Source organism: Geotrypetes seraphini, chromosome 16 (genome assembly GCF_902459505.1).
Source record: "Geotrypetes seraphini chromosome 16, aGeoSer1.1, whole genome shotgun sequence".
Lineage (NCBI taxonomy): Eukaryota > Metazoa > Chordata > Amphibia > Gymnophiona > Dermophiidae > Geotrypetes > Geotrypetes seraphini.
Genome location: NC_047099.1, coordinates 47,367,624 through 47,386,002, shown reverse-complemented (window position 1 = coordinate 47,386,002; position 18,379 = coordinate 47,367,624). Strand labels below are relative to the sequence as shown.

Below are 18,379 nucleotides of genomic sequence, written 5' to 3'. Positions count from 1 at the left end.
TCCATTTCTGGGCTACAACATTCATTCTGGAGTAGAGAATGACATGGTGATAGAATTCATCACCGTTCTCGTCTCTGCGAATAACTGCAGGAAACCATCCCCATGTCATTTATTAAGTAGAGGGAAGAATCAGAGTATGAATGGGCCCAAACACTGACCCTCAAGCCTTGCATTGAAGAATGCTGGTGTAGAAGGACTGAGGCTGAGATGGACGCTAAAGAACGACACGGGATGGTTTCCAGCGACTGACCCTCAAGCCTTGCATTGAAGAACGCTGGTGTAGAAGGACTGAGGCTGAGATAGACGCTAAAGAATGACACGGGATGGTTTCCAGCCGGAAGTCATTATGCCATTGTACAGATCCATGGTGAGACCCCACCTGGAATACTGTGTGCAATTCTGGAGGCCGCATTATCGCAAGGATGTGCTGAGACTGGAGTCGGTTCAGAGAATTGCCACCCGGATGGTCTCGGGACTCAAGGATCTCCCGTACGAGGAACGGCTAGACAAATTGCGGCTGTACTCGCTCGAGGAGCGCAGGGAGAGGGGGGACATGATCGAGACGTTCAAGTATCTCATGGGCCGCATCGAGACTGAGGAAGATATCTTCTTTTTCAGGGGTCCCGCGACAACAAGAGGGCATCCGTGGAAAATCAGAGGCAGAAAACTACGAGGTGACACCAGGAAATTCTTTTTCACTGAAAGGGTGGTTGATCGCTGGAATAGTCTTCCACTGCAGGTGATTGAGGCTAGTAGCGTGCCTGATTTTAAGGCCAAATGGGATCGACACATGGGATCTATTCACAGGACAAAGGGAGGGGAGGGACAGTAGGGTGGGCAGACTTGATGGGCCGTGGCCCTTATCTGCCGTCTATTTCTATGTTTCTACGGGATGGTTTCCAGCCACTGACCCTCAAGCCTTGAATTGAAGAACGCTGGTGTAGAAGGACTGAGGTTGAGAGAGACGCTAAAGAATGACATGGGATGGTTTCCAGCCACTGACCCTCAAGCCTTGAATTGAAGAACGCTGGTGTAGAAGGACTGAGGTTGAGAGAGACGCTAAAGAATGGCATGGGATGGTTTTCAGCCACTGACCCTCAAGCCTTGCATTGAAGAATGCTGGTGTAGAAGGACTGAGGTTGAGAGAGACGCTAAAGAATGACACGGGATGGTTTCCAGCCACTGAACCTCAAGCCTTGCATTGAAGAATGCTGGTGTAGAAGGACTGAGGTTGAGAGAGACGCTAAAGAATGACACGGGATGGTTTCCAGCCAGTGACCCTCAAGCCTTGCATTGAAGAATGCTGGTGTAGAAGGATTGAGGTTGAGATAGACACTAAAGAATTACATAGGATGGATTTCCAGCCACTGACCCTGAAGTTTTGCATTGAAGAATGCTGGTGTAGAAGGACTGAGGTTGAGAGAGATGCTAAAGAATGACATGGGATGGTTTCCAGCCACTGACCCTCAAGCCTCACATTGAAAAATGCTGGTGTAGAAGGACTGAGGTTGAGAGAGACGCTAAAGAATGACACGGGATGGTTTCCAGCCACTGAACCTCAAGCCTTGCATTGAAGAACACTGGTGTAGAAGGACTGAGGTTGAGACAGACGCTAAAGAATGACACGGGATGGTTTCCAGCCACTGACCCTCAAGCCTTGAATTGAAGAACGCTAGTGTAGAAGGACTGAGGCTGAGATGGACGCTAAAGAACGATACGGGATGGTTTCCAGCCACTGACCCTCAAGTCTTGCATTGAAGAACGCTGGTGTAGAAGGACTGAGGTTGAGAGAGACGCTAAAGAATGACACTGGATGGTTTCCAGCCACTGACCCTCAAGCCTTGCATTGAAGAACGCTAGTGTAGAAGGACTGAGGCTGAGATGGACGCTAAAGAACGATACGGGATGGTTTCCAGCCACTGACCCTCAAGTCTTGCATTGAAGAACGCTGGTGTAGAAGGACTGAGGTTGAGACAGACGCTAAAGAATGACACGGGATGGTTTCCAGCCACTGACCCTCAAGCCTTGAATTGAAGAACGCTAGTGTAGAAGGACTGAGGCTGAGATGGACGCTAAAGAACGATACGGGATGGTTTCCAGCCACTGACCCTCAAGTCTTGCATTGAAGAACGCTGGTGTAGAAGGACTGAGGTTGAGAGAGACGCTAAAGAATGACATGGGATGGTTTCCAGCCACTGAACCTCAAGCCTTGAATTGAAGAACGCTGGTGTAGAAGGACTGAGGTTGAGATAGACGCTAAAGAATGACACGGGATGGTTTCCAGCCACTGACCCTCAAGTCTTGCATTGAAGAACGCTGGTGTAGAAGGACTGAGGTTGAGAGAGACGCTAAAGAATGACACTGGATGGTTTCCAGCCACTGACCCTCAAGTCTTGCATTGAAGAACGCTGGTGTAGAAGGACTGAGGTTGAGACAGACGCTAAAGAATGACACGGGATGGTTTCCAGCCACTGACCCTCAAGTCTTGCATTGAAGAACGCTGGTGTAGAAGGACTGAGGTTGAGAGAGACGCTAAAGAATGACACTGGATGGTTTCCCACGGTTATCTGTGGGGACTAGAACAACAATGAAATTTGTCACCTAGTCATTCTCTATTCTGGAGTTCCTCAGTCTCTCTCCTTGTGAATGCCATTCGTTGGCAGAGGCCCAATGATCCTTCCTGAGCCTGCGCCATCTGGGCTTCCCTTTACTGGGGGGGGAAGGGGGCATCATTCTCAGGCCTCTTGTAAACCTTGAACTTTAACTCATCTTACACATGGCCACTTTGAAGTTTTCATCCTATGGAACCCTTTATTTAACTTTTCTGTCTTGCTGGAGCAGGCGATTATCTCTCACATGTCCATCCAGCACGTCACAAGCCTTGTAATCTGCATGAAACACAATGATATCATTCTCTGTCAGATGCTGATGCTTCTGTCCTTTTTGCACGTGGTGGGTGGTGGCTGTGTGGTGCCCTTCCTGTGCTGCTTTAACTCTGTCTGGTTTATGCAGGTGAAAGGATGGTACAGCTGATCATGGAGTACGTACCCCTGGGAAGCCTGCGGGATTATTTACCGAAGCACAATGTCAGCTTGGCTCACATTCTCCTCTTCGCGCAGCAGATCTGTGAGGTAACTGCTTCTCCCCGCCCGCACCTGGCAGGCCAGACATGAAATCCCATATATTTAGCTGTTTTACTCATTTGTACTGCTCACTACAGTCAGCTGCTTACCCAAATGCAATATCGCCACATATATTTCTTCATTAGGTCTCGCTAGATCCTCAGAAGTGCTACTCGTGAGCTGTGTTTGGACTACATAAGATTCTCCACATTCAGTTCCTCAACTCAAAGGCATCTCCTGGTACACGAAATGGGCTCCCACTGTAACTCAAAAACGCCACCGTAGTTACGAATCTTCCTAAACATTCCAAGCACAACCAAATTGTGCTACATACTGAAATTCAAGTTTCAAGTTTATTAAATTTTAATATACCGACCATCAAGCAAATATCTGGACGGTTTACATTGGATTTTAAAAAATTGACAGTTAAAGGTAGAAGCAATTGAAAACAAAAAGTATTAAGTTATTTAAATATTATAAAGTGAACATTAAAAACAATAACAAGACAGACTTGACAGTGAGGAGAGAGGGAGTGGATGGGGGAAGTTACATTGTAAGTAGAAAAGAAGAAAGAGGGGTTAGGGAAAAAACATGTGGGATGGGGATAAGATATATTGAATGTTTTTGAAAGCGAAAAATTAAATTACAAAGAATAGAAATTAAATGGAAGAGAATGCATCTCGGAATAAGAAAGTTTTTAGGCTTTTCTTAAATTTCTCAAGATTTAGTTCGTCACGTAGTGGTTGTGGAAGGGAGTTCCACAATGTCGGGGCGGTTACTGCAAAGTTTATTTTGCGTGTGTAATAAAATTCTTTTATGGATGGAATCAATAAGAGATTTTGGTTTGAAGATCTCAGAGTTCTAGTGGGGCACTGTGGGATAAGAAGTTTGTGAAGGTATGATGGGAGATGAGATGATTTTATTTTGAATGACAGAAGGATGATTTTGTAGGTGATTCGGTGAGTCATGGGTAACCAGTGTGCATCAAATGTTCATCACCAGTAAAACTTATCTGTTGTACTCACTGGAACCCGAACACTATACTATCAACCATGTACACACCCAAGGCAGGATTAACCAATAGGTCAAGTAGGCACGTGCCTAGGGCCCGAAATGGTCAGGGGGGCCCGATGAAGGAGGGAATCAACATTGTTTTTTCCAAACAGTGATGGGCCCCTCCAGCATTGATCGGCAACGTGGGCTCCTCCCCGATCGGCAACACACCCCTTCCAATTGACGGAAAGTAAGACAAGCAAGCAACGCAGGTAAGAAAGGCAACGGGAACTGTAATTGTGCAAGTGGTGCTGCTTGCCCAAAGCTTCCCTTTGACGCAGCTTCCTGTTTCCACCTGGGCACACGGTGGGGTGGGGCGGGGCAGGGGGCCCAGTGGACTTGGGTGCCTAGGGGCCCTGTATTACCTTTATGTTATGCCTCTGTCTGTACTGTGAATGCTGCAATATCAACTACGCTATGTCCGCCAAGCCTATACTCACTCTTAAGTCTGTCCTATCTATACTGTGAATGTAATCTTGTAACCTGTTCTGGGCTACCTTTGGGGCTGAATAAATAAATAAATTTGAATAAGTGGTTCTTTAGCTCTCTTCTATTATTATTCACATGTACTTGTTTATCAATTTTTTTCAGTTATTGTTTGCATAAACTTATTTTTCAATTTCTGAAATAATTATGGAACAATTTAATATAAGCTCATATCAGACTTATCTTATACACAGCGTCAAGTGGGGACAGCGAATCATAGTCGGGATGGTAGTGAGTGAAACGTTGGGGGCAGGCAGGCGAAACATGTCCCCACCCGACACTGTGTATAAGATATGAAGAGAGCTAAAAAGCCACTTGATCAAATCTTATGTAGCCCAAACACAACTCCCGAGTAGCACTTTTGAGGATTTAGCGAGACCCAATTACATTACATTACATTTGTGATTTCTTTTCCGCCATTACTTTGCGGTTCAAGGCGGATTGCATAAGAATCGTCATGAAGTTACAAGATATGTAGGTGGATTATCTAAGAATTGTTGAGAAATTAAGGTAATACGTGTTGGGTAATTACAACATTTTAGATTTGATAGGAGCAGACAGTGTGGTGGGTGGAGCTTGGGAAGGAACTGGTCGTGTTAGATAGGTTTTATTTATTTTTTTAAAGAGTAGAGTTTTTGTTTCTTTTTTAAAGGTTTTGTAGTGTGTGGTCGAAGACAGCAGATTAGTGATTTGTCTGTCTAGTTTTGCTGCTCTGGTGGCCATTAAGTTGTCAATGAAGAAATATATGTGGTGATAGTGCGTTTGTGTAAGCAGTTGAGAAATCCCAGCACCCCAGAGTATGTTCGCTTTTAGAGGTGTGAACTGAGCTGCAGCATGACCTGTGATGGGTCTCGGAAAGTTTTCCAGTGTACAGTACTCCCCCGAAATTCGCAGGGGTTCTGTTCCAGGAACCCCTGCGAATTTTGAAAAACTGCAAATGCAGTTTTTTGTCTGTCAAAAGGCAGGGGAGGCAGGAGAGGGCAGCTGGAGCGCCGGCAGGTGAAGAAAATCACTCGTGGTCTGCTCCAACCGCCTCTTCCCTTAGTAAAGTTGGGCTACACCAATCAGGAGCTGCTTTGACACTACAGGAAGAGGCGGTCAGAGCAGACCGTGAATTCGCAGGGGAACACTGTCCCTCTTTGACACCCTCTGTTAGATTTACACAGTGGTTTGAGGCATTGCAGGGAGTGGGGTGGTGCGAGTCCCAGAAGGTGACGTCAGAGAGAGCGCCGAAGCTGACGTGGGCAGCGAGTTGGTGGCTGCTCACACTGAAGTTAAAAAGGTACAGGGGAAGGGAAGGAGCACACATGTGGGAATGGGGGGGGCAGAGAGGAAGAGGGGTGCCTGCCTCACCCAGGGCGGAACCTCTCCCCTTCCCCTCTTACTACGCCACTGATTCCAAGTGTCATGAATTTAATCGGATATTGGGCGTTGAATGTATGTCTGGAGTTTTGTGCCATTGGCATCTTTTGGTCAGTGAAGGGGATCTGGGGCTCACAGAGGTCAGAGGTCAGATTTTGGGCCTGTGGAAAAGCTCTGGCACGTGACCAAACAAAAGTGAGTTGGAGAGGGGGAAAACAGTCATTTGGTTTTGGGCAAATGAAACTGAATGCTTCTAAAACCAAATTGCTTTGGATCGGGCCTAGATTTGAAAATCTCCCTGCTGATGTGACATTAAAATAAGGCATCTCATTACACCTAGACTTTTCCACCAGAATTTAGGGTATTATTCTGGATTCTTCGCTTACATTTCACGATCAGATAAACTCTTTGGCAAAGAAATGTTTCTTTAGCTTGCGTATGCTGAGGAAAGTTAGATCACTGTTTCATTATGAATATTATTTAGAAGTGTCTAGTCCACTGTCCTCGCTCAGTTGGACTATTGTAATTCTGTCTACTTGGGTATTAAATAGGGTAGTTTAGATCGGCTGCAGTTGATACAAAACACAGTGGCTAAACTTATCTTTGGAAAGAGGAAATATGATCATGTATCCCCATTACTGAGAAAGCTTCACTGGCTTCCAGTTCGTTATAGGATGCAGTTTAAGTGTTCTTCTGTTGTCTTTAAGTTCCTTTATGGAATATTTGACCCTTCTATGTTGGAACGCTACTAGATCCTGTTATTCGAAGATTACAACAATATATAAATTATCATTTCCTTCTTTTAGAGGACTTAAATGTGTTGGGAAGCTTAGTAAATCTATGGCATTTAAACTGGTTGAAATTTGGAATAGGCTTCCTGACTCCACCAGACTGATAGGTCAGCTACAACAATTCTGGAAAGTTCTAAAAACTTGGTTGTTTACACTATATCTGAAAAGCTTACCTGCTGAAGTGCTGTAGTAACAGTATATCCTAATTTTTTAGTCTTTTAATTTTAATTCCAGTGCTGTCTCTGAAATGATATACTAATAGTACTTTCTCTCACAGGCCTATTCTTATGTCACTCTAATTTAATCAATTGTGAACTGAGTCGAGCTCCTTCGGGAGATGAACTGAAGATTAGATTAGATAGCACCGGTTCAGGGTGAGCAAATGCCAGGTGTCCCAGTGCTGGGGGTCCTGAGTAAAAGGTCTGCGGACTCTTTGCAGGGCATGGCCTATCTGCATTTCCAGCACTATATCCACCGGGACCTGGCTGCCAGGAACGTGCTGCTGGAGAACGAGAACACGGTGAAGATTGGAGACTTCGGCCTGGCCAAAGCCATCCCTGAGGGTCATGAATACTACCGAGTGCGGGAAGATGGGGACAGTCCTGTCTTCTGGTAAGGACCTGGCGTTCTAGCCTCAGGGGATATCTGTGAATGTGGGAATGCATTTTATTTTACTGAGAAAATCGTGGGCTCTTCCTTTGAGTTTCTCTTCTGGGGAGGGGGAGGGGGGGGCGCTGTGAGCTCTGTTGATTTTCTTTAAATCTATTTACCTGATCCCACTTACCCAATTTCAAACCTGTTTTGTTTTTGTTTTTTTAATTCTTTGGCCCTTTTGGGAGTTTAAACCATACAAAAAAGCCTGACCCAGTGAAACGTAGGAAAAGCAGGTTCTGTGTGAGGAAAGGCCTGTCTGGGAGAATCGAGATCAGATCCTCAGACAAAGCCTGAAATGTCCTGAGGCGAGGAACTTTCTTTTGACCCTTTATGCCCCTGAGTTCATCCCCAATAAATAGAATGGGAGGGAAAACATGGAGTCTGCAGTGCTGTGGAGAGGGAAGAAGGGAGCAAACCCTCCAGGGTTTGTGAGCACATGTGCCAGGCTGCATTACTCTCTCCTGTGATGCTGGGAGGAAAGGGGGACCCTCCAGGGGGTGTGGGCATGTGTCAGGGTGCGTTGCTTTTTTTCCTTCCTGTTTCCTCTGATGCTGGTGGGGGGGGGGGGGGTAGGGACCCTTCAGGGGTTATGGAGATATGTGTCAGGCTGCATTGCCCTCTCTTCTTCCTGTTTCCTGTGATGCTGCGGGGAGAAGGGGATCCTCTGGGGGGGGGGTTGCTTTTTCCTTCCTTTGCACTGCAGTGTTGAGTACGGTTTGGGGAGCTTGGCTCTGCCTCTCGTTCCTCCTACAGCTTTTCTCTGTTTGCTGTATCCTGCATAGGCATGCAGTGGAGTGTCTGAAAGAGGGCAAGTTTTTTTATGCTTCTGATGTCTGGTCCTTTGGGGTGACGATGTATGAACTCCTGACTCGCTGCGATTCCTACCTCAGCCCACCCACGGTGAGTTTCAAAGTGCGTGGTCTGGAAACAAATAGTTAGTGACATTATAGTACTTCAGTGCCAGCATTATGCGCAGCACAGGTTGGGGGAACCCGCTGAGCGGAGCAAGTGAGAGCCCCTCAATATTACACATTGCTACTTGTGTCAGGCCTGGAGCTCACAGCTCACTAGCCACTGCCCATGTCTGAAGCTTGTACCGCTACCCCTCACTCAGAAGATTGTGCAGGGGGGGGGGGGAGGGAGGCGGGCGCTATGCGGTCACAGCATAAAGTATTTTGGTTTCAGACAAAAATGAAACAAGCCTGAATACTGATTTCAGGCCAGTTTCGGAGCAGAAACCAAAATCCAGTTGTCCTCTAATTAAAACGGTAACATAAACCATTACGAGACACTTTGCGCCTTTCATTCTGGCTTGAATTCAATTTTTTTCCCCCTACAGAAATTTCTCGAGATGATCGGGGTCACCCAAGGTCAGATGACAGTGTTGAGACTGATAGAATTACTAGACAGGGCCCAGAGGTTACCGTGCCCGAAAGACTGCCCACGAGAGGTGAGTCCTCCCTGAACAGATGAATGCTTTCCTTCCTCAGTAAGCCCCCCCCCACCCCACCCCACACAGCCCGAGTGTTCCTTGTGGAGATTTTCATCATCTCTCAACTTTCCTGGGGCTCAGACGTCTGGTTGGCACAAATGTGACAGGTGGTATCGTGCCCATCTCGTGTAGGGTTTGGGATCTCACGGATGGCGCACATTGTTTGGAAGGCAGGATGTTGTCTAGCAGCTGCTTTAAAAAAATTCAAACTAGTTCTAGGTGAAGTCGAAAAATGCTTTGAGTGGGTATTACTGTTGCCGACCCACAATGCTATGGGAAGGGCTGGTGAATATGAACTTCTGTGGCACTGTCTGAGCTGGATTGGGGAACTGGAGGGTGTCCTTGCCAAGTCCCCCCCCCCCTTCTTCCCTTGCTGATTGGGTGGGGGAAGGAGGAGGAGAGTGGCATCACTTGAGCCACGTTGCTTTCTCTGCCACCGTGAGCCACTGATTTTTTTAACTCAGATTTTGCTGGAACAGTTGGATGAGGAAGACACTAACCAGGGTGCTGTCCTTCCTCCTTCTCCTGCTCAATTTATATTAATTTTAAGGGATTTGATCTCTCACGTCACCTACTAGCTTGAGGCGACTTACAGTAAAACATTCAAAGTACAATTACCAGATGAGCATGTTAATTCCATAAAACGTAATCTAGATACTCCTTACTTTCCCCCAAAAGAAACTCCTAAAAAAAGCTTTTTGATAAGGCCAGATCATCAAAGATTGTCAATTAGTTTGTGTAAGGAGAAGGAAAGAAAATTGCTGTAAATCAGCTTGAGCGAGAGGGTGTGGTAGGGGTAAGAGAAGAGAGGCCTCATCTCCTGCAATTCTAAGCCAGAAAGAAGGGGGGTGGAAGCAGGGATGGCACCTCAAGCTGCTGCCACTGGCTTGGTACATCACGCTTTCACCCAACCGTGGTGTGATGCTGGTGCCAGGCACGAGAACGGGCGGATGCCTGAAACGCTGCAGTTCCGCCATCCTTCTTGCTCACAAGTGAACGGGGTGCAACTGAAAGCCAAAAGAGTGAATCGATCGCGGGAAGGGAGGGAATTGACCTGCAGTTGTTGCAGAATTTGCAACCTCCCTTGGAGTTTTGAAAACTCGGGGACCGTGCAGTTGTGTAATGCCTGGCACAGAATAGCTAGTGCTTCCATCAAACCGACTCTTCTTGCTCTATCAGATTAGCCTGTGAGCTCGTCTTATGACCAGACTGATTTTTACCCAGAATCTCTAATTCATGTGCCTTTCTACTTGTTTTATTCCTCAGATTTATCTTTTACTGAAGAACTGCTGGGAGTCGGAGGCCTCTTTCCGGCCGACCTTTCAGAACCTCATTCCTGTCCTGAAGGCGTTCTATGAGAAATACCAGAACCAGGCCCCATCTGTGTTCAGCTTGTGCTAGGTGGGGGGAGAGCAGATCCTTCTGATTCTGTTCCCATGGGGGTCATCTCTCCGACGATGACCTCTGTGCCTCTAACCAGGGATCACTGGTGTCAGGCGCACGAAGTGCAGGGAGCTAGACCTCGCCACGGTTTTTTGGTTACTCGCCGCTCCTATGCTGTGCATTGCTGTAACCGGGTGCGTTGGTTTGTCTTGGGCCCATTCCAGCCATTCCGCTGTTCAAATTAAGGGCGCTCTGCGGTTGGAGTGGAACACTGAAGACTGCTGAAATGAACTTTATCAGTTTCCTGCCGGACATCTTTTTGAAGGAGCAACAACTCTGGAACTGTATTTATTTGACAGTTTTGTTTGTTATAACTGTGAATTCTCCTTGGAGGAGGGTACTGGAACTGGTCCTGGAGACTTGCTTGCTCAGTCTGGCCTCACAGGTTTCGTTGTGATACTTTTCACTGAAGGCCGTAACGTGGGAAAGGGAGGGACAGGCCGCCACTGAAACTCACAGTTATACTGGACCTGGGTTGACAATTAAAAAGCCACTTTAAAAAAAAACCAAACAAACCACCAACAGAATCAGCAGGCAAGGGGGGGAGAGGATGATAAATAATTGGGAGGCTGCCTTTCAGTTCTTAGAACAGAACGATAGAGACCTCCTTGCCCCCCACCCAGGCAGGCTGTCATCAGTGCAAAGGCCCAGTGTTCATTTCTGTATGGGATCGTGCTCAAAGGTGCAGTGTGTTTGTATATGAAGTTCTGGCCTGATCTATCTGTGTAGATAAGATTGGATAGCAAGAGAATAATATGTGTATATTAAGTGACTGAGTGAAATGTTCTCTTATACCTCGAGGGAATTTGATTATCCAAAGTGATATACTTAAATATATTTTACTAACTCACTTTGTTTGTTCAAAACAATATCAAATCAATCAAACAGATAACTGAGGTTGTTTAGTGAACACTCAGACCCACAGCTGAGGTCTCAGTGAACAAATTCACGGAGCAGCTGATAGAGAGACCATCATCGTTGTTCACAGTCTCACCCTCCATACAATAGCTAAATAATTGTACACAGATGGTAAAACAAAACCAACTTAGCTTTGAATGGAGTGGGTAACATTATAGCTGCTCCGGATTCCTTTTTATTCAAGTGACTGCATTCAATACAATTGCCGACCCCCCTACCCAGGTTTCGCCAACTGGCTTCTTCAGGAGGGGTATAATGTTACCCACTCCATTCAAAGCTAAGTTGGTTTTGTTTTACCATCTGTGTACAATTATTTAGCTATTGTATGGAGGGTGAGACTGTGAACAACGATGATGGTCTCTCTATCAGCTGCTCCGTGAATTTGTTCACTGAGACCTCAGCTGTGGGTCTGAGTGTTCACTAAACAACCTCAGTTATCTGTTTGATTGATTTGATATTGTTTTGAACAAACAAAGTGAGTTAGTAAAATATATTTGAGTGAAATGTTCACCAGCAATGGCCTTTTGTATTAATGCATAATCCAAAGAACAGACACCCCACTTTCATCTGTGCTGTCGCCTGACCCCCATTGTTGCTGACCCCATCCCCAAGTATTTTTTGGCCTGGGGGATGCTGTGAACCTCCCTGACTTTAGAAGAGGTGAATGGACGTGGAGGGCACCTCCGTAACTTAAAAGAATTTACAGGTGTGTCTGTCACCAAGTAACAGCTAGCCATGACCTTAGAAAGCCAAGTGGCCTTTGACCTCTGCTGCAGCACAAGGAGAGCGAGAAACGCCGCTGAATAAATACAGGAATCTTCACTGTGCACCCTTGGCGGAGTGTAAACGGGCAGGTGTGATCCTCAAAAGAGGAATCGCTTTCAGACAGAGATCTGCCCAGGGCAGGATGAGCTCTGTACTTAACTTTATTTTTTTATAAACCTACTGGATGTACACAGCAGTGATAAGTATTCAAGTACAAGGGGTTCCTGCCCAGAAGAGCCTACAGTCTTAAGAGGTAATGGGACATGAAGGGACTTGCTCAAGAAGTGGCAGGATTTGAACCCAGGCTTCCCTGCTTCACAGAAGCACTAGTCAGATATGAAGAGGGGGGACAAGTTACAATCAATGTAACAAGAGTGAAAAGGTGCATGTATTGAAGAGAAAAAGAAAAAAATCACTCTATGGACCTGTTCAAAGAGTAAAGTTGATGATATAACTCAGTTCACAAAAACTTGCTCAGAATCAAGGAGGGGAAAACTGGGGCGAGCCCCAGAAAAACCACCTCACAGCCCAATCATCGCATGGAGAGTAAACAGAAACGTTATATCATTCCATATATGCTTTTTGAGTTACGAAAAAGTGTTAACGCTCAGCACTATGTAAACTAGGTTTTTTTAGTCAAAGAACTGAGCAAACTTAACTTTCAGCTTGCACGTTTCGATCCTGCCTCAGGGAACACCCAGGAATAGATGAAGAAACTCATGCGATAGGTACAGAGATTCAGAACGGACTGTTGTCTCCCATATAGAAGTGCTGAACGTTAACATTTTTTCGTAACACAAAAAGCATCTATGGAATGATATAACGTTCCTGTTTACTCTCCATGCGATGATTGGGCTGTGAGGTGGTTTTTCTGGGGCTCGCCCCAGTTTTCCCCTCCTTGATTCTGAGCAAGTTTTTGTGAACTGAGTTATATCATCAACTTTACTCTTTGAACAGGTCCATAGAGTGATTTTTTTCTTTTTCTCTTCATCACAGAAGCACTAGGCAGCAATGGGGGGGGGGGGGGGGGGGAGTTGAAACCCAGATTGCTTTCTCTCACAAATGTTTTTATGATTCCCTCCTGTGTTGCCCGTGTCCTGTTTCAGTGTGGATCACACTCACAGCCGTAAACCCGTTATCACGCGTCCCCTGACAATTATCTGACAGAGTGTGTTTTATTCCATTAAGGTCTGTGAACTACTTTTGGGGCTTTAATAAAACAAGACTGAAACAATCGAAACATTTTCCAAAGATCACATTATGTCCCTGGGTAAACGTGTGCACAAAAGTTGAAAGCTTGTATCTTTTGGCTAATTCTCACACTGCTTCAATAAAAATTACTGTGATCATCAAACAATCTGAGTTTCCTTAGGACATTTTTTAGAAGTGCTACAGCTCTCTGTTATTAAATCCTATTTGCCTGCCCCCTCCCCCCCCCCCCCCCCCCCTAGAAGAAAGCTATGTGACAGCTGCCCAGTTGGATCCCACAGCCACATCTTGATCAAGTATTTTAGCATGATAGAAGAATCACATGTGTTGAAATCTCAAAGCAGAACTTCTCTGGATCCCCGGCTAATAGGTGTCAGTAACTCAGCACTACACTGGTTCTCTTCTTTTCTAACCGACCGGACCTCAACGGTACGCTTTAATAATTCATCCTCTACACCATTCTCACAGAACTATGGAATCCCTCAGGGTTCAATCTTATCTCCATTGCTGTTTAATATCTTCTTATCTCCACTACTTAGCCTTAGTCAATCTATAGGCTTCACAACGTACGCCTACGCTGATGATATTCAACTGATTCATCCAGTCAATCCGGAAAACTCAAATGAAATAATACAAATCAATCAAAAATTAGAAAAAATCAAAAACTGGCTCACTCTGAATAAACTTGCGTTAAACATAGTGAAAACAAAGGTGTTGTTCTTTCCATTCAAACAGGGCATAACTCTATCTATGCCTTTCTCAATTGATAACACAGCAATCGAACTCGTCACATCCCTTAAGATATTAGGAGTAACAATCGACGACAAATTCTCTTACCAAGAACACATCAACAATACAGTCAAAAGTTGTTTCTATCGTCTACGTTTAATCCGTTCAATGTCAAAATATCTGGAACCAAAATCTCTAAACATCTTAATACACTCCCTTATAATATCCAGACTCGATTACTGTAATTCACTTCTCATGAACATCACTCAAAAGGATCAAAGACGATTACAAATAATACAAAACATCGCCATCAAAATAATCCACCATGGAAAAAAATACGATCACGTAACTCCCTATCTCATTGAATCTCACTGGTTGCCCATTAATCAACGCACAACATATAAAATAGCATTATTGGTATTTAAAACATTAGATACTAACGAGCCACAGTTTATAGATCGGCTCTTAATCCCTCATACTTCAAAACGTTCACTTCGGTCCAACACCCAAGGTCTGTTAATGGTTCCCTCATTGAAAATAATAGGAACCAGACGCCATGACATCTTCTCAGTTATGGCTCCTTTTATCTGGAATACCCTCCCCCTATACATCAGAAACATCAAAGACCTCAATTTATTTAAAACTAATCTAAAAACTTATCTCTTCAAATCCTCATTTAACCTTTAGTACAACTCCTTGGAGTACATGTAAACAATCAACACTTTCATACACATCTTCCCCAACCTACTCGTTTGTTCCTACCCACATCATCCCCCTTTCTTCCCTTGAGGAAACTACAATTTGTAACTATTATCCCCTAATGTTCTTTCCTAATGTTTCACAGTTCGTCTGTATTGTCAATCTGTCGTAGCACCTTGAAAATTGTTAATGTAAGACAACTTGTTTTATTGTTCTATACTATAATGCTTTTATTATGTAATTCGCTTAGTTTTAATAGGCGAACCATCAAATTTTAATAAACTTGAAACTTGAAACTTGACCCGTCGTCACTTTTGCGCCAGTGAGACTTCTCAGAGGATGCTTTTCCAATACCTGCCCGAAATGGACCAGCGTCCTCCCGCTGTTCTCTTGTGAGGTCAGTGCCACCCTTGCTGATATCCTGGGGCTCAAAAAGCGCCTGTGACCTCAGCCTAAGGCCTCGTGGCGGTTTTTCCTCTGCTTCTGTTGCCACATTGAGTGTTTGTGTTGTGATGGTTGCTTTTGTGTGGGTTCCCCACTCATTATAACTGAAGGGGATAGACTTAGTAGATAAGGACAGGTTGTTCACCCTCTACAAGGTAGGGAGAATGAGAGGGCACTTTTTAAAATTGAAAGGGGATAGATTCCGTACAAACGTAAGGAAGTTCTTCACCCAGAGAGTGGTGGAAAACTGGAACGTTCTTACGGAGTCTGTCATAGGGGAAAACACCCTCCAGGGATTCAAGACAAAGTTAGACAAGCTCCTGCTGAACTAGAACATACGCAGGAAGGACTAGTCTCAGTTAGGGCACTGGTCTTTGACCTAAGGGCCGCCACGATGGACCACTGGTCTGACCCAGCAGCGGCAATTCCTATGTTCTTATGCTCTTACAAAATCTGGACCTAGTCTCGCTGTGCCTAACTTTCTGAAAGCAGGTCCCAGGGAGATATTGAACTTCTCTAATTTTCAGACTTGGTGAGTGATTTGAAAGGGAGCAAAGTTTGCAGTTTTCTCATAAAAGCTGCCTATTTCCCCAGGTTTATAACTTTGAAACGAATGACCCTATCTGTACCAAACAGTGTGTAATGATAAGGTCTTTGTGGAGGGGAGAATTATACATTTCTAAGTCAAAGCTGATGAGAGATTAAATGGGGGAGAGAGGCAGGGGATAAAATGGTAGTTTTCCCCAAAGAAGATTCGGGGGGGGGGGGGTAAAGGGAGGCTATGCACAATTTCTAGTTATTGAAGTGCTTAAAATGTTTCCCAATTCCCTTACATGGAATTTGTTAGGTGACGCTCTGAGCTCACAAATATGTGGAAGTCTGTTGAAAACATGTAACTTTGTATGGACTGGATTGTGTAAAGCTGTTGTATATACCTACTTCTCCCCGTGAATATTTCTGTACTGTGGAAATTGGGTAGTGGTCTGTGTAGCATTGACCATGATGAGCTCCTATGAAGGCAAGGTCCATTTGAGGAAAGTACTAGCCAGGGTTTTTGTGGTCTCGCATACTATCAGAGGGAGACACGAGGTTTGAGCAACATCTCCATTGGAATCTGACAGCTTTGGGTTGACTTCTGATGTCACACATGACATCATAAAACTGTGTGGGCCAATCGGAAACTGTGTTAAGGCCCTCATAATTTTATCAAGTAAAAATATTAGAAAGGACCTACTGATGCCAGGTACAGAGAATCGTGTAATGCTACAAACCATCCCTGTAATTCAGTAATACAATGCTGATCACTTCACAATAAATTACTCAGTATTGCCTGGCATAATGTTCCCATGACAGAGCCACAGGTGCTTGAGTTGAAATCTAATTAATGAAGCTCTGTTATGTTGCATGGTGCAAGTTCACTTGTTTGGATTTTTTTCAGCCATTTGTAATAGTGTTAAAAAGGAGTCAAGTAGAATTGTCGTCTTATAAATCTTCCATTTAATTGATAATAAAACAGAAAAGCCATTTTGGCTACACTGCAGAGTACTGGTGTTCTTACTTACATTTATTCTTAAGCAAATTATAGAACAGGGTGACTCAGCGCTGCTCGAGAGGCAGGTCTGGTTTCAGGATGGGGTGAGTAGGGTGACGGCACTGCTCTAGAGCTGGAACTGGTTTCAGGTTTGGACGAGCAGGGTGACTCAGCAGTCAGCATGGCTGAGATAATGCTGATTTCCAGATAGGGTGACTTAGCACAGTTCTGGAGATGGGGCTGGTTTCAGGATAAGGTGAGTAAGGTGATTCAGCACTGCTGTAGAGACAGAGCTGGCCTTAGGAATAGAATGACTTGGCATAACTCTAGAGACAGCTGGTTTCAGGATAGGGTGAGTAGGCTGACTTAGCACAGCTGTAGAGATGAGGATGGCTTTAGAGATAGGGTGAGCAGGTGATTAAGCAGAGCCAGGGCTGGTTTCAGGATAGGGTGGTGACTAGGGTGACAGCACAGCTCTAGAGGCAGGTCTGGTTTCAGGATAGGGTGAACAGGCTGACTTAGCAAGACTCTAGAGAAGGGGCTGGCTTTAGAGATAGGATGAACAGGGTGACTCAGCGCTGCTCTAGAAACGGGACTGGTTTCAGAATGGAGTGAGTAGGGTGACTCAGCATAGCCCTAGAGACGGGGCTGGTTTCAGGATAAGGTGAGCAGGTTGACTTAGCAAAGCTCTAGAGAAGGGGCTGGCTTTAGAGATAGGACGAGCAGGGTGACTCAACATAGCTCTAGAGATGTTGGCTTTAGGGATAGAGTGAACAAGGTGACTCAGCATGGCACTGGAGATGGGGCCAGTATTAGAATAGGGTGACTCAGCACAATTCTTGAGTGTGCTGGCTTCAGGACAGAGTGAGAAGGGCCACTTTCAGGATACAGTGCCAGAAATAAGGCTTTGTGAATAGGGTGCAAAGGAGAAATGCTGGACAGGTCTCCCTATACTACCCACCCCTAGGATCCAGCCTGCCCTGGGCATAATTTAACAGGAGAGGACCCCAGGGCTGACTGGATTCTGGTCTAGAACTCCCTGGAGCTCACAGCAGAAGAGACCCAGCTGTGATAGCATTCCCAGTACATCTCTTACCTGTACACGCCTGCAAAAGGATGGGAAGGACCAGAGGTAAAGTAAGGTATCTAAGGCTGGGAATACCATTACCTCTGTATAGGTCCCTGCTGGGTCCACACACCTTGAATACTATGGGCAGTTTTGGTTGCCCCATCTCAAAAAGGATGCAGTGCAAATAGGAAAGGCTCAGAGAAGGACAACCAAAATGATAAAGGGGTGAAATATCTCCCTTATGAAAGAGAAGCTTTTCAGCCTGAAGAAAAGAGAACTGAGAGGGGAAGGGATATTATAAAGTCATGAGCAAGAAGGAACAGGTAAGTCGAGAACAGTGGTGTAACCTGTCAAACTACTGTATACAAATTACTTCTGGCAAAATACTGTGCAAAAAAATTTCAAAATTCTGAAAGTTTGACAACATTTAAACAATATTTTTGCTAATTATTATCCAGTACAATCCAGTATTTTCATTCAGTTATACTAGAGAAAATAGAGACCTTCCAGTCTGGTCTGTGGTCTGGCATCTGTCTGTCTCTTTCTGAAGTTCCCCCTTGGTGTACCTCAAAGATGCCACTGGTACTGTTTCCTTTGGGCAATGTGCGCCAG

General features: G+C 45.1%; 1 protein-coding gene across 3 annotated transcripts in view; it reads left to right on the top strand.

Moving 5' to 3' along the window:
- TYK2 (tyrosine kinase 2) overlaps positions 1–11,301 on the top strand; it is a 57,179-nt gene extending 45,878 nt beyond the window's left edge. For all 3 annotated transcript variants that reach the window (XM_033924289.1, XM_033924290.1, XM_033924288.1), the window contains exons 20-24: positions 3,013–3,131; positions 7,254–7,426; positions 8,251–8,368; positions 8,808–8,918; positions 10,227–11,301. In XM_033924289.1, the coding sequence (XP_033780180.1) occupies positions 3,013–3,131; positions 7,254–7,426; positions 8,251–8,368; positions 8,808–8,918; positions 10,227–10,361 (656 nt within the window). In that variant the 3' untranslated portion in view covers positions 10,362–11,301. The remainder of the gene's footprint in view (positions 1–3,012; positions 3,132–7,253; positions 7,427–8,250; positions 8,369–8,807; positions 8,919–10,226) is intronic.
- The last annotated feature ends 7,078 nt before the right edge of the window (positions 11,302–18,379 follow it).